Source organism: Garra rufa, chromosome 8 (genome assembly GCF_049309525.1).
Source record: "Garra rufa chromosome 8, GarRuf1.0, whole genome shotgun sequence".
In the NCBI taxonomy this organism is placed as follows: Eukaryota; Metazoa; Chordata; class Actinopteri; order Cypriniformes; family Cyprinidae; genus Garra; species Garra rufa.
Window position 1 is genome coordinate 51534399 of NC_133368.1, and position 22669 is coordinate 51557067.

The 22669-nt window shown below is 36.7% G+C and overlaps 1 protein-coding gene across 1 annotated transcript in view; it reads right to left on the reverse strand.

Moving 5' to 3' along the window:
• Positions 1 to 12530: 12530 nt before the first annotated feature.
• Positions 12531 to 22669, reverse strand: part of LOC141340258 (serine/threonine-protein kinase Nek5-like) — a 28432-nt gene continuing 18293 nt past the window's right edge. The window contains exons 14-21 of the mRNA XM_073845180.1: positions 20401 to 20505; positions 20226 to 20306; positions 17900 to 17971; positions 15528 to 15614; positions 15203 to 15398; positions 13084 to 13188; positions 12826 to 12937; positions 12531 to 12750 (exon numbers count right to left, since the gene is read on the reverse strand). Coding sequence (XP_073701281.1) covers positions 12555 to 12750; positions 12826 to 12937; positions 13084 to 13188; positions 15203 to 15398; positions 15528 to 15614; positions 17900 to 17971; positions 20226 to 20306; positions 20401 to 20505 — 954 coding nt within the window. The 3' untranslated portion in view covers positions 12531 to 12554. The remainder of the gene's footprint in view (positions 12751 to 12825; positions 12938 to 13083; positions 13189 to 15202; positions 15399 to 15527; positions 15615 to 17899; positions 17972 to 20225; positions 20307 to 20400; positions 20506 to 22669) is intronic.

Sequence of the window (22669 nt, forward strand, 5' to 3'; positions counted from 1 at the left end):
CTCCACAAGCTCCAGACACTCGTCCTCTCTTTCTGCAAGATCACACAGCTGCCCGACCAGTGAGAGAAACACACACACACTGCCATTACTGTCATTTTGATAGCAGATTATTTATGTAATTGTTACTGTAGTTATTAATGTAAAATCTACTGTGTGTGTGTGTGTGTGTGTGTGTGGGTGGGTGTTTGTGTATAGGCTGTATTCTCTGGCGTGTCTCCAGCATCTGGACGTGTCTTATAATCTCCTCAGATCCCTCAGCAGTGCCATCAAACACCTCAAGTCAGCCTCTGGTCTACATGCAGTTTTTACTCTATCAATATTGACATGATTCACTCACACTAAACCAATGACTACAATGATTCATATAATCATAACTAGAGCAATAACTAATGATAAATGAAACAAGAACTATAGCCATGACTGTAACAATATTCACCGATAACTATAAGACAAATATAACAATAACTATAACAATAGCTACCGATAACTGTAATGCTAAATACACCATAACTAAACCCATAACTGTAATGATATTTACAGATAACTATAATAAAAATATAACAATAACTATAGTGAAAACTATGATGATATCTACCGATAACTGTGATGCTAAATATACTATAACTAAACCGATAACTGTAACAATATTTACCGATAACTATTTTAAAAATATAACAATAACTATAGTGAAAACTATGACGATATCTACCGATAACTGTGATGCTAAATATACTATAACTAAACCGATAACTGTAACAATATTTACCGATAACTGTAATAAAAATATAACAATAACTATAGTGAAAACTATAACGATATCTACCGATAACTGTGATGCTAAATATACCATAACTAAACCGATAACTGTATGGATATTTACCAATACCGGTAATAAAAATATAACAATAACTATAGTGAAAACTAAATGCTAAATATACCATAACTAAATCGATAACTGTAACAATATTTACCGATAACTGTAATAAAAATATAATAATAACTATAGTGACAAACTATAACGATATCTACCGTTAACTATGATGCTAAATATTCCATAACTAAACGGATAACTGTAACGATATTTACCGATAACTATAATAAAATATAACAATAACTATAGTGAAAACTATAAAGATTTCTACCGATAACTATGATAAATAAAACAATAATTATAGCGATATTTACAGATAACTAGGATGCTAAATATACCATAACTAAACTGATAACTGTAACAATATTTACCGATAACTATAATAAAATTATAACAATAACTATAGTAATAACTATAACAATATCTACCGATAAATATGATAAATAAAACAATAATTATAGGGATATTTACCAATAACTATGATGCTAAATTTACCATAACTAAACCGATAACTGTTACGATACTTACCGATAACTATGATGATAAATATACCATAAATATAGCAATAACTGTAACAATATTTACTGATAACTATAATAAAAATATAACAATAACTATTACAATATTTACCGATAACTGTAACATATATATATACAACAGTTATAACAATAACTCTAATAATGTCTACTGATAACTATGATGATAAATATACAATAATTATAGCAATAACTATAACAATATCTACCGATAACTGTAATGATAAATATACACTAACTATAGCAATGACTGTAACAATATTTACCAGAAACTATAATGATAAATAAAACAATAACTATAACAATATCTACTGATAACTATGATGATAAATATACCATCACTATAGCGATAACTGTAACAATATTTACCAATAACTGTGATAAATATACAATAACTGTCATGATGTCTACCGGTAACTATGATATACCATAACTATACCAATAACTACCAACAACTGTAATGAAAATATAGTTCATTATATAGTTCTATAACTATAGCAATGACTAACAATGCTTGTTATGATAATTATATTAGATTCCACACAAATGGACAATAACATTCAGTTTGTTATAAATGCGAGTTTTGTCATCTGTCACATTGAATGCTGGAGATCTTTAAAGCAGGGTGGATTCTGATTGGCTGTTAGTGTTTTTTAGTTTATCAACTGGAAAACATTACTCTGAAAGTGATTCCAGCAATACTGATCTTTTGTGTTATTGTGTGTGTGTTTGTGTGTGTGTGTGTGTGTGTGTGTGTGTGTGTGTGTGTGTGTTCAGGTCTCTGAGGTCTCTGAATGTTGAAGGGAATCAGTTGGTGGCTCTCCCCGTCGGTCTGCTCCATGTGTCCGTGTCTGAGCTCAGGATGTGTGGGAATTACACACATGCATTACTGTGGAGTGAGAACAGCTGCAACTCTCCTCAGACACTGCTGCATACGGCTGCACACACACTCACACACACACTACAGCGATACACACACCTGCCCCCCGCCGCACAGATACTACTCAACAGGTAAAACACACACAAAACATGTTTTGGAAAGTATATATTTCATGTGAAATATTTAACCCTGGAGCACAAAACCAGTCTTAAGTAGCACGGGTATATTTGTAGCAAAAGCCAACAATACATTGCATGGGTCAAAATGATATTTACATAGAAGGTATATGGCATAGGAAAGGGCAAAAAATCTCCAGAAACGGTTTTACAGGTCCATTTACAACCCTAGGATTTGTCCCTAGAATGAAATGCTCTGTTATTGCCTTATTTGGAAGTCTGTGAATATTAATGAGGGGCTCTGCTCTGATTGGCTGTTTCACAGAGCTGCTCATCTCAATAGCTGCACATGTAGGAAAATTTATATTTAATTAGGAGCTCTAGCCGCTTTTAATATGCGGTTTGTTGAATCTGCCGTTTTGAATCCGTGATATTTTACCCTCACTATTGTGATCACATGTGCTCCGCTATACTGCAGCGACACAAGGACTTACCACACAAGTTCAGATGCTTGTGAGTGATGCTCAGAATCTGTAAATCATCTGTAAATCCTATGTACTGCAATGTAACAGGCTAGCGCTAGCATTAAGCTAACCGTGTCCCTTCAGTGACTCACCTTATTTTACTGATGTACTGACGTTACTGATGATTGGGTGATGCAAATGTTGGGGGCGTAACTATTAACGATCAGGACTATTGCGTAATAGTCGGTGTTATGTTGGAATTGGATCCTGTGAGAATTTATTTGAGGCGTTATACTACAAAACAGCCATCAAAACTATAGTGAAAACTATAAAGATTTCTACCGATAACTATGATAAATAAAACCATAATTATAGCGATATTTACAGATAACTAGGATGCTAAATATACCATAACTAAACTGATAACTGTAACAATATTTACGATAACTATAATAAAATTATAACAATAACTATAGTGAAAACTATAAAGATTTCTACCGATAACTATAATAAAATATAACAATAACTATAGTGAAAACTATAAAGATTTCTACCGATAACTATGATAAATAAAACCATAATTATAGCGATATTTACAGATAACTAGGATGCTAAATATACCATAATTAAACCGATAACTGTTACGATATTTACCGATAACTATAATAAAATTATAACAATAACTATAGTGAAAACTATAAAGATTTCTACCGATAACTATAATAAAATATAACAATAACTATAGTGAAAACTATAAAGATTTCTACCGATAACTATGATAAATAAAACCATAATTATAGCGATATTTACAGATAACTAGGATGCTAAATATACCATAATTAAACCGATAACTGTTACGATATTTACCGATAACTATAATAAAATTATAACAATAACTATAGTAATAACTATAACAATATCTACCGATAAATATGACAAATAAAACTATAATTATAGCGATATTTACCGATAACTATGATGCTAAATATACCATAACTAAACCGATAACTGTTACGATATTTACCGATAACTATGATGATAAATATACCATAAATATGCAAATGTTGGGGGCATAAGTATCAACAATCAGGATTATTGCGTAATAGTCGGTGTTATGTTGGAATTGGATCCTGTGAGAATTTATTTGAGGCGTTATACTACAAAACAGCCATCAAAACTCCATTGAATTTTTTTGTGCATTTTTCTGTCACAAATGTCTAAAATCCTCTGTCAGTATTACTTCTATCAAAAAATAACCACCAAATATGGAATCTTTTTCAGACCATACGTATTTTGTCAATCAAGTTTTGATTTTAAAAGACAGCAATACATTTTGTAATATGACACTTGACTCCACCCACTAAGGGGAGGAGACCGCTAAAAGATTTTAAAGTATTATTTTCATGTTTTAAAAAATGAGGTTTTAAGCTTTCAAATGATATCATTTATGATGATTACTAAAATATGTGATATATAGCAGAACCTAATTTCTGATTAGTAATATGCATTTCTAAGAGCTTCATTTGGACAACTTTAAAGGCAATTTTCTCAATATTTAGATTTTTTTGCACCCTCAGATTGCAGATTTTCAAATAGTTGTATCTCAGCCAAATATTGTCCTATCCTAACAAACCAGACATCAATGGAAAGATTATTTATAAATCTCAGTTTCAAAAAACTGACCCTCTTGATTGGTTTTGCGGTTCAGGGTCACGTTTGAAAATAGCAACAACATTTTTATTAATCTGTCAAGTGTCTTCTTTTAAAAGAGACCAAATGTAAGTCGACACTTCAAAGAATTTAAGATTTACTGAAAAAAATGATACATTGAGAGAAGTGTTTGCAATCAATTTATTTTAGCTGCATTTATGTAAAAAAAAAATGTTTATTGAAATGTAGCTAAAATTGATTGCAAGCATTTTTTTTTTAGTGTTGAAGTTGGAAATTTCATTTTCAGGTATATGCTCAAAAAGTCTGTGTGAAACCTTGTAAGAATTTCTTAATTTCATGTTTGTACAAATGTACAATTTATGTTTCATTTTTATGTGTTGTAAAATCCAAATTCATAACCGTCTTGCTTTTTTGTCCAGTCTGTGGGTCATGTTGAAAATTGAAAATAATTTAGATCAAATATATTTAAAAAATAAATAAATGAAGAGGACTGATGATTGAACTTCAGTGAATGCTGATGTTTATCATTATATATCTTAGTGATTCATATATTAAATATGTATATATATAAACACTGCTGCTCAAAAGTTTGGGATCAGTAAGTATTTTAGCATGTTCTTCTGCTCATCAAAGCTGCATTTATTTGATCAAAAATACAGAAAATGTAAATGTAATGTAATATTGTGAAATATTATTTCAATTTAAAATAACTGTTTTCTATGTGAATATATTTTAAAATGTACTTTATTCCTGTGATAAAAAACTAATTTTTATTACTGCAGTCTTCAGTGTCACATGATCCTTCAGAAATCATTCTAATATACCGATTTATTATTAATGTTGTGCTGTTTAATATTTTGTTGGAACCTGTGATTTTTTTTAAAAAGTTGAAAAGAACAGTATTTATTTAAAACAGAAACCTTTTGAAACAATATAATCTGAAAGTTTGGGGTCAATATATATATATATTTTTAAAGAAATTAATACATTGTTAGAAAAGATTTATATTTTCAGTAAATGGTGTTCTTTTTGACTTTTTATTTATCAAAGAATCTTGAAAAAAGAATCACAGGTTCCAAAAATAAAGATAAAAAAATAATCAGAAGCAAATCAGTATATTAGAATGATTTCTGAAGGATCATGTGACACTGAAGACTGGAGTAATGATGCTGAAAATTCAGCTAAAATGGTTACCACACAATAAAAATATTAATACCAAAAATATAAATTAATTTATATATATTAGGTTGTATGTTTTCATAAAGTAAAATCATTAACTGCCTTCCGCTGTAAAAAGTAGTCCCTAACTGCTAAAGCTTTGTTTACGTTGCTAAGGGTGGTTGCTAAGGAGGTTCAAGGATACACAGAACGTTGAGTGAAGCGGTCATAGCAGTGCCGTATCGTGAATAAAACACAGCTGCTGACCAATCAGAATTGAGGAATGGAACTAACCGTTTTATAATCTGTAATAATATTTCACAATATTGCATTTTTGTCAGTATTTTTGATCAAGTGAATGCCGCCTTGATGAGCATATGAGGATTCTTTTAAAAAACTGTAATGTCTATGTGTGTGTTTTCAGTGCTGGTGTGTGTGACGTCTGTTCGGGTCCCATGTTCGGTGCGGGTCTCAAGCTCATTCGTCCCGTGCACGGTGTGTTTGGGCTTCCGTTCGTCCCCATCATGTTCTTCTGCTGTTCTCCTGCGTGTCTCCACAGATTCAGGAATCAAACCAACGTCATCAACGAACAACCAGACGCAATTTGATCAGAGAAAGCCTTTATTCTTCAGCAGTGTTTACACTTCTCCTTTAAAACACCTTTAGAGAAAAATAATCAAATCATGTAAAATATTTCTTTAATTTGGACTGTTTTGAACTCCTTTCAAGCCCAAACACTGTCATATTATGTTATATTGCTGTATTTTATAAATAAATGTTTGCGATTTTTCATCCTTTTGATGGTATGCAAATATTAAAATTTATCATTTTATAAAATTTGATGAGGAAAAAAATACAAAAATTTGGAGCCAAATTACAGGAGGGTAAAAATGAGTTCAGAAAGATGGCATCATCGTTATTTTATGTTTACACAGAGTTTGGTAGCTCTATTAGTAAAATCTGTTGACTTTAGCCATCTTTGTTGCATTATGTGCCAATGGTGATGGTTCAAAAATGGAAAAAAGGCACTTCATGTTTGCTTTGAGGTTGAGGTTTTTGTGGTTTGTGTTTTTAGCTCTCTGTGATTGTAGCTTTCTGGAGCTTGTTTTTCTTTAGAAATCTCTATCTTATTACTCTCTGCTGTTTAAAGTAATTAAAAACAGCTTTACTCCCAACAGACTTGTGAAATTATTCGTCACACTAATCTGACCGCTCACTTTACCCCATAACCATGAGTGCAGTGGGTTAGCTATTTAGCTTGCCACTGGCGACTTGCATTTACATTCACGTTCTCTACTCGCACCTACTACTGCTCTCCTTTCTCTCTCGCGAACCGTTTTGCTTTTAGTCCACAACCTCGATTTGCAACAAGCTAGCATTCCGTTAGCCGATTAGCTTGCGAATCGCGATTCCTTTTACATCCTATTCACTCCGTTGTTCCTCCTCCCATACCTCTCTCCAAGAGTTCATCAAAAACAACAGTGGTAAGTTGGAACCATTCTACAAAAACGGTGAGTAATAGCTTCTTCTCTTGCTATTGTTGTCTGCACAACCTGCCACATGTATAGCTTAGAGAAGATTTCAGAACTAGAGTCACGCATCCAAACTTTAATGGAGGATAGTAAGAATGTGAGGGACTTAGATACGGTTTTGGATGCGACTAGCTCAGAAAGCCCTGTACATTGTTCGGTTCCAGTAACAACGCCCATGCAGCAGGGCCACTGGGTGACTGTGAGGCGGCATAGTCGCGGGTCAAAACACCGCTCTTCCGTTCCGATCAGAACATCAAACAGGTTCTCCCCACTCAGTGAAGCACCCACTGAGAAACCTGATGAAAGTGCTCTAGTAATTGGCGATTCTATTGTACGGAACGTGAAAATAGAGACACCAGCCACCATAGTCCAGTGTTTACCGGGAGCCAGAGCGCCTGACATCTTGGCAAATTTAAAAGTGCTGGCTAATGCTAAACGTAAATTCAGTAAGATTGTTATTCACGTCGGCGCTAATGATGTTCGACTTCGCCAGTCGGAGATCACTAAAAATAATGTTAAAGAGGTGTGTGATCTTGCAAGTACGATGTCAGACACTGTAATATGCTCTGGTCCCCTCCCGGCTTACCGTGGTGACGAGATTGGACATGGCTGGATGTCAAAGTGGTGCCCGCGAAATAACATAGGTTTCATAGACAATTGGACAAGCTTTTGGGGCAGACCTGACCTGTTGAAAAGAGATGGTCTTCATCCCTCCGGATGTGGAGCATCTCTTCTGTCTAGAAATATGGCACATAGTCTTAGAGTTTGCACTTGACTAACTGGGGCCCAGGTCAGGAAGCAGACAGACTGGCTAAACCGACCGTCTGCTAGCCGCCTCACGTCACAGAAATCAGTTATTTCTCAGCACATAGAGACCCTTTCACCTAGATATCACACTATAGAGACTGTGTCTGTTCCCCGAGCAAGAAAATACAAAAAACGCCTGAATCAAATCAAGACTAACAATTTAATTGATGTTCAACAAATAAAAAATATATATAATACTGAGAAACAAATGATAAAGCTTGGCTTATTAAATATCAGGTCCCTTTCTACGAAAGCACTTTTTGTAAATGATATGATCACTGATCATAAGCTAGATGTGCTCTGTTTGACAGAAACCTGGCTAAAACCAGACGATTACATTATTTTAAACGAGTCCACCCCCCAAGATTACTGTTATAAACATGTGCCACGTGTAAAAGGTAAGGGGGAGGTGTTTCTACTATTTATGGCAATATTCTCAATGTCTCTCAAAGAAAGGGCTTCAAAAATAACTCGTTTGAAGTAATGGTGCTTCATATAACATTATCCAAAGAATCAAGTGTTAATGATAAATCTCCTGTGACGTTTGTACTAGCTACAGTTTACAGGCCACCAGGGCACCATACAGACTTTATTAAAGAATTTGCTGATTTTCTATCCAAGTTAGTGTTGGCCGCAGATAAAGTCTTAATAGTGGGTGATTTTAACATCCATGTTGATAATGAAAAAGATGCACTAGGAACAGCATTTATAGATATTTTGAACTCGATTGGGGTAGACAACACGTTTCAGGACCTACTCATTGCCGAAATCATACTCTAGATTTAATACTGTCACATGGAATTGATGTTAATGGCGTTGAAATTCTGCATCAAAATGATGATATCTCAGATCATTATCTAGTCTCTTGTATACTACAGATAGCTAAAACTGTAAAACGAACTCCTCGCTATAAGTACGGTAGAACCATTACTTTTACCACAAGAGACTGCTTTGTAAGTAACCTTCCTGATTTATCTGAATTCCTCAGCATATCCGATAGCTCAGGAAAACTTGATGATACAACAGAAACTATTGACTCTCTTTTTTCTAGCACTTTAGATATAGTTGCTCCTCTGCGGTTGAGAAAAATTAAGGAAAACAGTCCGACGCTGTGGTATAACGATCACACTCGCGCACTGAAGAGAGCACGACGAAAAATGGAACGCAGCTGGAAGAAAACAAAACTAGAGGTTTTCCGTACAGCCAGGCGTGAAAGTAACATATCCTATAGAAAAGCATTAAAAACTGCCAGATTGGATTATTTTTCATCTTTCTTAGAAGAAAACAAACATAACCCTAGGTATTTGTTCAATACTGTGGTTAAATTAACGAAGAATAAAGCACCAACAGGCGCTGAATTTTCCCAACAGCACAGCAGTAATGACTTCATGAACTATTTTACTACCAGGATAGATACTATTAGAGATAAAATTATAACTATGCAGCCATCCGCTACAGTATCAAATCAGATATGCTATAAATCTCCTGAGGAACAATTCCATGCATTTTCAACTATAGTAGAGGAAGAGTTGTACAAACTTATTAAATCATCTAAACTGACAACATGTATGTTAGACCCTATTCCATCTAAGTTACTAAAAGAGGTGCTTCCAGAAGTCATAGATCCTCTTGTGAATATTATTAATTCGTCACTATCGTTAGGATATGTCCCCAAAACCTTCAAACTGGCTGTTATTAAGCCTCTAATTAAAAAAACTCAACTTGATCCCAATGAATTAAACAATTACAGACCAATTTCAAATCTCCCTTTTCTGTCAAAGATACTAGAAAAGGTAGTGTCCTCACAATTATGCTCACACTTCTTAGAGAAAAATGGTATCTGTGAGGATTTCCAGTCAGGTTTTAGACCGTATCATAGCACTGAGACTGCTCTAATTAGAGTAACAAATGACCTGCTCTTGTCAACCAATCATGGTTGCATCTCCCTATTAGTGCTACTGGATCTTAGTGCTGCGTTTGATACTATTGACCACAATACTCAAATAAGACTTGAAAATTAAATAGACTTGAAAATTATGTAGGCATTAGTGGTAGTGCACTGGCTTGGTTCGAATCGTACTTATCTGACCGTCATCAGTTTGTGGCAATAAATGAAGAGGTATCATTTAGATCGCAAGTGCAGTATGGAGTACCTCAAGGCTCAGTACTAGGGCCATTACTTTTTACACTTTATATGTTACCCTTGGGAGATATCATCAGGAAACATGGTGTTAGCTTTCATTGTTACGCTGATGATACGCAGCTCTATATTTCTTCACGGCCCAGCGAAACATCAATTTGAAAAACTAACAGAATGCATAGTTGAAATAAAAAATTGGATGGCAAGAAATTTTTTACTGCTAAATTCTGAAAAAAAAAACAGAGGTGTTAATTATTGGATCTAAAACCTCCGCATGTAATAACCTAAAACCCAGTCTAATACTCAATGACTGCTCTGTCAATTCATCGTCATCAGTCAGGAACCTAGGCGTCCTATTCGATAGCAATCTTTCCTTCGAAAGCCACATTTAGCATTTGCAAAACTGCATTTTTTCATCTAAAAAATATATCGAAATTAAGACCAATGCTCACAATGTCAAATGCAGAAACGTTAATCCATGCGTTCATGACCTCAAGGGTAGACTATTGTAATGCTTTATTGGGTGGTTGTTCTGCACGCTTAATAAACAAACTCCAGCTGGTCCAAAATGCAGCAGCTAGAGTTCTTACTAGAACTAGAAAGTATGACCATATTAGCCCGGTTCTGTCAACACTGCACTGGCTCCCTATTAAACATCGTATAGACTTTAAAATCTTGCTAATTACTTATAAAGCCCTCAATGGTTTAGCTCCTCAGTACTTGAGCGAGCTCTTATCATATTATAGTCCCTCACTTCCGCTGCGTTCTCAAAAATTTGTATTTATATTTCGAGGTCACCGCAGCCACCTGTATCCAGATCAGACGGTCACTGCAGTCTCCCGGATCTAGTCCGTGCCCATCAGCACCCAGAGATATCCTCTACAGCCCTGAATGTCAGCAGAGACCACATCAACTAGATGAGCCCCAGAGACAGATCATCAGTAAAGACCTCATCACCTAGACGGCCATCGACACAAGACAGCGAAAACCAGAAGAGTCAAGAAAAAAAACAAGTCAAGCAGGATTTTTTAGAAAAGTAAATTTTATTTTCGTTTTCAGAAAAAAAAGTCAAGAAGGATTTTCTAGAAATGTAAAAATTATTTTAGTTTTCAGAAAAAAAAGTCAAGAATTTTCTAGAAAAGTAAAAATTATTTTGGTTTTCAGAAAAAAACAAAAGTCAGGCAGGATTTTCTAGAAAAGTAAAAATTATTTTCGTTTTCAGAAAAAAAAAACAAGTCAAGAAGGATTTTCTAGAAAAGTAAAAATTATTTTCGTTTTCAGAAAAAAACTAAACTCAAGCAGGATTTTCTAGAAAAGTAAATATTATTTTAGTTTTTTTTAGAAAAAAAAAACAAGTCAAACAGGATTTTCTAGAAAAGTAAAAATTATTTTAGTTTTCAGAAAAAAAAAACAAGTCAAGAAGGATTTTCTAGAAATGTAAAAATTATTTTAGTTTTCAGAAAAAAAAGTCAAGAATTTTCTAGAAAAGTAAAAATTATTTTGGTTTTCAGAAAAAAACAAAAGTCAGGCAGGATTTTCTAGAAAAGTAAAAATTATTTTCGTTTTCAGAAAAAAAAAACAAGTCAAGAAGGATTTTCTAGAAAAGTAAAAATTATTTTCGTTTTCAGAAAAAAACTAAACTCAAGCAGGATTTTCTAGAAAAGTAAATATTATTTTAGTTTTTTTAGAAAAAAAAAAAACAAGTCGAACAGGATTTTCTAGAAAAGTAAAAATTACTTTCGTTTTCAGAAAAAAAAAAAACCAAGCCAAAATTAAGCGAGTTTTGCTTAGAACAAGCAAAATAATCTGCCAATGGGGTAAGAAAAAAAATCTTATTTCAAACAAATACAAGATTATTTTTCTTACCCCATTGGTGGATTATTTTCCTTATTTGTTTCTGAAAGCAAAACAAAATGCACTTAATTTTAACTTAGAAAATCCTTCTTGATTTAAGATTTTTTAGATATTTTGGGTGAAAACAAGACGAAAAATCTAAGCACTTTTTGCAATTAAGGTGTTTTCACACTGTTTTTCACTAAAATGATCAAGAATCAGTTTCATTTACAATATTACAACAGTCATACAGGAAAGATTTTATTATATAATTGATGAATGACACATGGAAACATGATGTGACTGAACATGATCAATATCCCATAAATCCACTCTATGACTCAAATAACTGTTAAAACATTTATTAGAACACTAAAAACACTTAAACAAGAAAGTCTAACTTTATTTGCAGAGCACATTTAACACACATCAATAAAGACTTTTTGATCAAAAATACAGAAAAGGTTGTGAAAAGTTATCACACAAAATAATTTTCTACTGTACTGAAAAAAGGATGAAAAGAAGAAATGAAGGACTGAAGCAGGATCAGTTCACTGCAGTGTTTTTCTGAGGCTGCGTCTCCTCACACACTTCCTCTGCTCTGCTGTTCACTTCCTCCTGTGTTTCTCGTGCTGGTCCATCAGCGGCCGTCTGCTCCTCCTGCAGCTCCTGTGTGGTGAAGAGGTTCCTCATGGAGTCAGAAACCTCCTCCTGCAGTTCGTCCTCAGACTCCTCAAAGTTCCTGAGGCAGAAGGGAAGCAGCCGTCAGTCTCAGTGATTCTCAGACGTCTCGTCTCTGTCTCAGTGTCTCACTCACGTGTCTTCATCGTCTGATCGAGGCTCCAGACGCTCTTTGTCTACCTCCACATCATCTTCATCATCACACTCTTCCTCTGTGAGATGCTTCTCCTCTGGTGAAATCAGCATCTCTGAGTGAAACACAAGCAGATTACAGTCTGATACGAACACTGAAAATATTGATCAATGTGACTGGACACAAATGTATCAAACTGATCTTAAAAGTTGAAAATTTGAAACTGATTGAAACCTATGTCTGATCTGAATGTGTTTGTACCTGTACTGCACTCCATGATGTTTGCTTGAGCGAGAGCGTTCAACAGCGTCTCCGGCAGACGATCCGTCCAGTGCTTTCTGTTTCCTCCATCCTGCTCCTCTGACACTACAGATAAAAAACAGAAAATGTATCAGTTATGAAACAAACTACATACAATGTTTTATTAGGAAAGAAGGCAAGATTTGGAGCCAAATTACAGAAGAGGAAAAATGACTTTAGAAAGACGGCAGCACCATTATATTATGTTTACACAGAGATTGGTAGCTCTATTAGTAAAATCTGTTGACTTTAGCAATCTTTGTTGCATTATATGCCAATGGTATCATTTCAAAAAGAGGACAAATGCACTTTTCATGTGCTGTTCCCCAAAATTCTCATGCCTGTAAGTCAAGAAGTCTTAAAGATATATCAAAATCCTATTAGATTTTGGTTCTTAACAAACTTTTCTTTTGGTATCTTCATTTTTAAGGCTGTATATGGTTCCCTCCCAGAGATATGGGGATTTCAATATGGTCCTCAGCGAAAAATTTAGATTTTGTTAATATTTTTTCTGAAGAAGGACAAACATAAATCATAATTAAGGCCAACATATTAAATGGAATGGATGTATATTAACTGAGTAACGCACTATTTTTTAGTGGGGGGTCAAAATGACAGTTTGCACCTGAGATTTGGAGCCAAATTACAGGAGGGTAAAAACGACTTTAGAAAGATGGCAGCATCATAATGTTATTTTCACACAGAGATCTGTAGCTCTATTAATAAAATCTGTTGACTTCAGTATTATTTGTTGCATTATATGCCAATGGTATCAGTTCAAAATAGGAAAAATGCACTTTTCATGTGCTGTTCCCCAAAGTTTTCATGCCTTTAGGTCAAGAAGTATTAAAGCTATATCCATATCTTACTAGATTATGGTTCTTAACAAACTTTTCTTTTGGTATCTTAATTTTTAAGGTCATATATGGTTTACTCCCAGAGATATGGGGATTTCAATTTGGCTGCATGTGGGTCAACTTCACTAAAGGTCAGCTAAAAATTTTGATTTTGTTGATATTTTTTCTAAAGAAGGACAAATATACATCATAATTAAAGCCAAAATATTGACTGGAATGGATGTATATTTACTGAGTAATGCACTATTTTTAGTAGAGGGGTCAAAATGACAATTTTCACCTGAGATTTGGAGCCAAATTAAAGGAGGGTAAAAATGACTTTAGAAAGATGGCAGCATCATAATATCATGTTTACACAGAGATTGGTAGCTCTATTAGTAAAATCTTTGATCTTTTGCAATGTTTGTTGCATTATATGCCAATGGTTTCGGTTCAAAATGAGGGAAAATGCACTTTTCATGTGCTTTTCCCCAAAGTTTGCATGTCTGTAACTCAAAAAGTTTTAAAGATATGTTAATGACCTTTTAGATTTTGGTTCTTAATAAACATTTCTTTTAGTATCGTAATTTTTACGGCAATATATGCTTAGGTTCTAGAGATATGGGGATCTCAATCTGGCCTCACAAATAAAATGAATTTGACCAAATTTCAATGTTACTTTGCATGCGCTGATACTTTTTTCCTTTTAAAGAGGAATGCCTTGTTATCTATATCTTGTTTCCCTCTATCAAAACAATTGCATAGATATCACGTCTCTGTGCCAAAATGCACTGAAATGGTCAAGTTGAGGCACATTAACTTGCTCTCAGTAGTCTATTCAGAAGATTCTGTTTTAGAATCAGTCTCAGGGATATTTGAAAGAAGGAATTTTGTTCATTTCAACAGCTTCTGGAGTTACCAAAAGTTCATTGGAAATTTTTTTTCACTGTTCCTCGGTGGAGGAATGATATTCAAAAACCACCAAAACATCTCACATCTTTTGAGGAACATTTATTTGCTCATCTCTCAATCATCATTGGATTGCACTGCATTATATGTTTGGATCATTTCAATCTCATCTCACTAAGACATATTATTGCAGATATAGTGACCACTGATATTTAGATCATTTTATGTCACTATCTGCTCTAGTGTTAGAAAGATCTCACTGATTTAGATCAACAACTAAAGGTTAATTGAACTGTTCTTTCATAAGACAGGGTTAGTGTGTGTGTGTCTGTCACCGGTCTGAGACTGACTGATGCTGCTCTCTGTCATCACATCCATGTTCTCCAGAGCATTTAGTAATGTCTCAGCTGCATCTCGATGCCACACAGGTCTCTTCACCACTTCCTCCTCCACTTCCTGTCTGATCTCTGACACGTGCGGTCGGTTGCGTTGGTTTTTTTCTTGTGCAAATGTCAGTGTGTTGTTCAAGGGCTCTTCCTACACACACACACACACACACACACACACACACACACACACACACACACACACTTTCAGATGACGCTCTAGTCTAGTGTGTTTCATGAGTGTGTGTGTGTGTGTGTGTGAGCGTCACTTCACCTCTGACTCCTCGTCTTCCTCAGTCTTCATCTCTGTTTGCTGCGGCGTCTCTTCATCGTTCAGCTTGATCTCAAACATGATTCCTTTCTGGAAACACAGGTTGAGGAGCATGAAGCTGTGTGTCAGTTATCTTCCCAGCTGACAGGAAACCTTCTAAATTTGTTAGGACAAAACATTATTAACCCTCTGGTTGTGTTCTATTTGAACTAGGCAAGGCAAGGCAAGTTTATTTATATAGCACATTTTATACACAATGGCAATTCAAAGTGCTGTACATAAAAGGAATTAAAATCATAATAGCATAAAAATCATAAAAATTAGAAATAATAATCACAACAATAAAAACAGAGAGTTTAAGAACATTTAAGATGATTTAAAAAATTGATTTAAAATTAATTAGCACAGTAAAATGTGACCCTGGACCACAAAACCAGTCATAAGGTTAAATTTTACAAAACTGAGATATATACATCATATGAAAGCTCAATAAATAAGCTTTCTATTGATGTATGGTTTGTTTGGATAGGACAATATTTGGCCGAGATACATCTATTTGAAAATCTGGAATCTGAGGATGCAAAAAAATCAAAAAGACTGAGAAAATCACCTTTAAAGTTGTCCAAATTAAGTTCTTAGCAATGCATATTACTAATCAAAAATTACATTTTGATATGTTTACAGTAGGAATTTTACAAAAAATCTTCATGGAACATGATCTTTACTTAATTTCCTAATGATTTTTGACATAAAAGAAAAATCAATAATTTTGACCCATGCAATGTATTTTTGGCTATTGCTACAAATATACCCCAGCGACTTAAGACTGGTTTTGTGGTCCAGGGTCACAAATGATTATACATAATATAATGCAATCTGTTCGGACGCAGCACAGTGCTCATTCAATAAATGCACAACTGAACAGGTGAGTTTTGAGTCTGCATTTAAATGTGGCTAATGTATTAGCACATCTGATCTCTTCTGGAAGCTGATTCCAACTGCGGGTGGCATAATAGCTAAAAGCGGATTCCCCTTGTTTTGTGTGAACCCTTGATATTACTAACTGACTCGAACCTAGTGATCGGAGTTGTCTGTTAGGTTTATATTCAGTGAGCATATCTGCAATGTATGTAGGTCCTAGGCCATTGAGTGCTTTATAAACAAGTAAAAGTACTTTAAAATCTATCCTAAACATAACTGGAAGCCAGTGTAAGGACCTGAGGACTGGTGTGATATGCTCTGATTTTCTGGTTCTAGTCAGAATCCTGGCAGCAGCGTTCTGTATGAGCTGCAGCTGTCTAATGGTCTTCTTGGGAAGGAGACCATTACAATAGTCCACCCTGCTGCTGATAAAGGCATGAACAAGTTTCTCCAAGACTTGACGGGAAACAAAGCATCTAATTCTTGCAATGTTTTTGAGATGATAGTATGCTGATTTAGTTACTGCTTTAACATGGCTACTGAAACTGAGGTCTGACTCCAGAATCACACCCAGATTCTTGACTTGATTTTTTGTTTTTTGACCCCTAGTGTCAAGGTACGCATTTACCTTATGAACTTCATCTTTGTTTCCAAATGCATAGGCAAAGGCAAGTGGGAGGCAAAAAGTCTCCTTTTTCGTAATGTTTGTATCAAAAATGTGTTGTCTGAGCACTGTGCTGATATGCTGAAGTTAAAATCTTAGAAAAATATGAGAAAAGTTCATAAACAGGGAGCAAAGCGTGGAGCAGTAAGCAAGAGCGTCCGAACAGTAGCAAAGCCGGAAGCCGTTACATGATTAAATATTAAAATATTTAATTTAAATAAAACCCACAAAAAAATAACTAACATTTTTTTTTTATTTATGAGAAGTACTTATACCCTGTGTGAACACAGTCAGAAAGTTTGAGTCCAATGCGATAACGTTAAAGTAATGTTTATGGAACACTCTGATAACTTTATTAATGTCTGATATACATTCTCATAACGTTGAAAAAAAAAAAACGTTTTTGCAATGTTTAAGTAACATCTAATCAAAAACAATTTGAATTTTCACCGCTAGAGAGCGCATATTCAAAACAAACAAAGAAACAAAGACAAAAACAGAAAAAAATGTAGTTTGATCAAAATCAAGTCAAACAAAATATATAACACTGAGTGTTTTTTTTTTGATATTTCTATTTAAAAATCTTACATATTGTGCCTTTTACTCTCTTAAATTTTTTTAAATAAATGTTTAAATAACATATTTATGGTAAAATAAAGTTAGTTTTAATAACTTTAGAATCACGTCTAGAAAACTGGATTTCCAGTGTTTTAGAAACAACGTTTCACAATGTTTTTTATATCCTGCATTTGTTCTCTGGTTTATGGTTGTGTCTTATCTGTGTTTGCACCTGCTGCTGTCTCCCATGTGTCCGTCGGTCTCTGTTCTTCTTCAGGACATGTGTTCCTGCCATCAGACGCTCCTGAGAACATTAACATCATCATCATCATCATCATCATCATCAGATTAATTGCAGTCAGACTGATCTACATGTGGATGTGATGCTTCAGCTCCTCCAGGTGTGCTTTTATAAATGTATTAATTATAAATGTTCATGTTTTTCTTCCCACTGACTGGTTATTTAGTTTCTGCATTAATCAGTTGTGAGTTTATACTGATAAACAGATGTGAAAGTGGTGAAGATCTGATTACTGTTGGGCGTCTCTGACACTAACCTAAAGTTAGATACCGCTGTAAACTCCCTACAGTTGTAAACAAGAAGTACGTGAACTTATTAGGAGTTTTGCTATTTAATTATCGGCTATCTTGTGTTGTCCACCAAATGACCATTAGACATTTCTGCTTTTCTACCTGCTGATTAATATTGATTTTAAATGTCATGGATGAGTAATCCACTATTTTCTAGAGGGGGGTCAAAATGGCATTTTTTTTTTTTTTTTACTTGAGATTCAGAGGCAAGTTACAAGAGGCTAAAAATAACTTTAGAAAGATGGCAGCATCATAATGTTATTTTTACACAGAGATTGGTAGCACTATTAATAAAATCTCTTGACTTTAGCAATCTTTGTTGCATTATGTGCCAATGGTGACCATTCAAAAATGGGGAAACAGCACTTTTCAAGTTTTTACTCCAAAGTTTGCACGACTGTAACTCAAGAATTAAAAAAGATATCTTAATGCCCTTTTAGATATTAGCTCTTAGCGAACTTTCCTTCTGCCATCTTTATTTTTAATACTCTATGAGATTCGGTTCCAGAGATATTGGAATTTCAATATGGCTCCAGGAGTAAATCGGTAAAATGTACACATTTTCAGTGGTCAAAAACCAAATGTGGGTCAGTTTGCAAAAACATGATACTTTGTTTCTTTTAAAGAGGAATGTCTGAAGTACAAATAATGTTGAAACTAGAGATGTATCTCGTTTCTTTCTGTCAAGACAACTGCGTTGAACATACTAGTCTGAGTGCCATAAATATTCTTTTTCCAAAGTTCCCGTCTATAACTCAAGAAGTATTAAAGATATCACAGTATGATTTTAGATTCTAGTTGTTAATAAACTTTTCTTTTGGAATCACCATTTTCAAGGCCCTACATCATTCAGTCCCAGAGATATGAGGATCTCAATGAGGATCCATGTCCAAATTGTTGGATGTTACCCATTTTCAGTGGTCGAAAACCAAATACTGGTCACTTTGTATACAGCCGATACTTATTTTATTTAAAGAACAATGTCCGAAGAAGAAATAATGTTGAAATTAGAATTGTAACTTCTTTCAATCAAGGTACAATTGCTAGACACGACCAAGAAAGTGCTGTTTTTGCCTGAAAACCATGAAAGTAAATTGACATTCATTTTATACAAGTCTTCAAATGAGTAGTTAATATATATTTTAGTACAATATTGTCAGTGTTGACTGTTTTTGCACGATTTGGTTAACGAAAAATGACAGCAGAATAGTCACACATCTCTGAGGTTTTTCTGAACGAATCATTTGAAGGCATGATTAAATGACTCATTTATTAAGACGGTTGCTTGCTGCCACCGATTACATTTTTAAAAGTGGCTTATCTTTGTATTTTTTTTAACATTTCATATTTTTATATTTAAAAGAAAAACACTAAGCTCATATCTCATTCACGAGATTTGGTTCCAGAGACATTGGAATGTCAACATGGCTCTATGAGTAAATTGTACACATTTTCAGTGGTCAACAACCAAATTTGGGTGAGTTTGCAAAACTTTGATAATAATGTAGAAACTAGATTGGTAGCTCTATTAAAAAAATCTGCTGACTTTAGCAACCTTTGTTGCATTATGTGCCAATGGTGACCATTCGAAAATAGGGAAACAGCACTTTTCACGTTTTTCCTTCCAAGTTTGCATGTCTGTAACTCAAGAAGTATTAAAGATATCTTAATGCCCTTTTAGATATTGGCTCTTAACAAACTTTCCTTTTTCCATCTTTAATTTTAATGCCCTATGAGATTCGGTTCCAGAGATATTGGAGTTCCAATATCGCTCCAGGAGTAAATCGTTAAAATGTACACATTTTCAGTGGTCGAAAACAAAATGTGGGTCAGTTTTCAAAAATATAATACTTCTTTTCTTTGAAAGAGGAATGTGTGAAAAACAAATAATGTTGAAACTAGTGATGTATCTCATTTCCTGCTGATTGGAGAAATAATAGTGGACAGATACAGTATCAAACACACACCTCGAGCTCTGCCCTCGTCTTCATCTGTCTGACATCATGACGATACTGCTCTCTGATTCGCCGCAGCTGCTTCAGGTAGTCCTGCGCACACACACACGCGCACACACACACACACACGTATGTTATCCAGTGATCGTGAAGACACACGTGTTTCGTCAGGTGTGTGATGACGGACCTCCTGTCCCTGCAGTCTCCTGTCCTGAGACGCTCTGACGTTCCCATGATGCTCTTGTGGGTTTGAGCGATGTCCGTCAGCGTCTGCTGTAGACGGTCTGAGACCCTGAACACCAGAAACCACAGCTGATTTCACACACACTCAGTGCTGAGAGAAAACACTTCCTCAAAACACAGCACCAGAGAACCTTCAGCTCACACAAACAGGTGAAACACACCTGCTATACACTGCTGCTCCAAAGTCTGAGATCAGTAAGACTTGTGTTTTTAAAGAAGTCTCTTATTATTCTCATCAAGACTGCATGTCATATGTAGCCCTATGTTTCGTGTCTTTTGCCTTGTTTTTGCACTGCTTGTCATTTGGTTTCTCCCGCTGTCTTCCCCTGTCTGTTTGTGATTATTTGGTTTAGTCCTGTGATTAGTCCTCGTTTGCTCATTATCTGTATCACCTGTGTTCTCTTGATTAGTTTGCCTTTATAAGTCTGTCTTTGAGTTCTGTCTTTGTCGGTCATCAACTGTAGTACGTGTATGGTAATCTCCTGTCTTTCATTTGAAGAGCAAGATTAAAAGTGTGTGTTATTCAAGTTCTGACTTCCGTCTCGTTGAACCAGCACCAGTCTATGACAGAATGACCGACCTAAACATGACGGCTGGAGGGCGGCTTTGGAGCTTGCGGCAAGGCGGACGAGAGTTGGAGCGGTATGTGACAGAATTCATTGAGCTGTACCATCTGGTGAGCTGGCCCGATACCACTCTCGGCATTGGGTTTCTGTCGGGGCTGGACGAGGATATAATCCAGTGCGATATTCCTGATCACGATTTTCCGTTTGTCGAATTGGTCAATTTCATTCTTTATTTAAACTGCTCTAATTTCGAGGTAGAGCAAATAAAGGGAGAGATTCAGACGCATCGCCCAGCCCCCTCAGAAACATGCCACATCGCACCAGGTCACCCGAAGCCAAGAACTGCCACATGCCGATCCAACGTCTCAGACCGCCTACCACGCCCCGAACACCCCGAAGTCCTCTTAAGCTCCATAGTCGCCCTCAGTTCAGTACCACCGGCAGCTACAATGCCTAAGTCCGCACGCAAGAGGGCGCCAACACCTGAGTCTGCATGCAAGAAGGCTGCAACGCCCGAGTCTGCATACAAAGTGGCCGAAATGGCCTTTGTTCCTGTGTTCCCGGCCAAGATGGCCGATATTCCCGAGTCTCCGGCCAAGAGGGGTGAAATCGATATTATGGACAATGTTGACGAGGATTTGATTGACTGGTTTGGAGAGATCGTTCTGCCCAGCCGTCCTGAGTTCCCGCTGGTTCCGCCCAGCCGTCCTGAATCTCCGCCAGTCTCATCCAGTCGTCCAGAATCCCCGCTGGCTCCGCCCAGCCTTCCTGACCCTCCAGTGTCCGCGCCTCCAGAGCGCCCTCCAGTGTCCGCGCCTCCAGAGCGCCCTCCAGTGTCCGCGCCTCCAGAGCGCCCTCCAGTGTCCGCGCCTCCAGAGCGCCCTCCAGAGCCCGCTCCTCAAGAGCGCCGTCCAGAGCCCGCTCCTCAAGAGCGCCGTCCAGAGCCCGCTCCTCAAGAGCGCCGTCCAGATCCTTCGCTGGTCCCGTCCAGCCGTCCAGAGTATCCCCCCTATGAACTGCTGAATCTCCACAAGAAAATTTTGGGGGGGGGCTACATACCCCGAGTCCACGTGGTCTGGCCGAGGACTGAGGCCAGGGCCACGGGGACTGCCCAGCCTTGGCCACCTGAACTGACTGTCCGGCCGTGGCCGCCTGACCCGCCATGGCCACCTGAACTGCCTGTCTGGCCGTGGCCTCCTGATCCGCCATGGCCACCTGAACTGCCTGTCTGGCCGTGGCCTCCTGATCCGCCATGGCCACTTGAACTGCCTGTCCGGCCGTGGCCACCTGACCCGCCATGGCCACCTGAACTGCCTGTCTGGCCGTGGCCTCCTGATCCGCCATGGCCACCTGAACTGACTGTCCGGCCGTGGCCGCCTGACCCGCCATGGCCACCTGAACTGCCTGTCTGGCCGTGGCCTCCTGATCCGCCATGGCCACCTGAACTGCCTGTCTGGCCGTGGCCGCCTGATCCGCCATGGCCACTTGAACTGCCTGTCCGGCCGTGGCCACCTGAATCGCCATGGCCAAAGGAACTGACTGTCCGGCCGTGGCCGCCTGACCCGCCATGGCCACCTGAACTGCCTGTCTGGCCGTGGCCTCCTGATCCGCCATGGCCACCTGAACTGCCTGTCTGGCCGTGGCCTC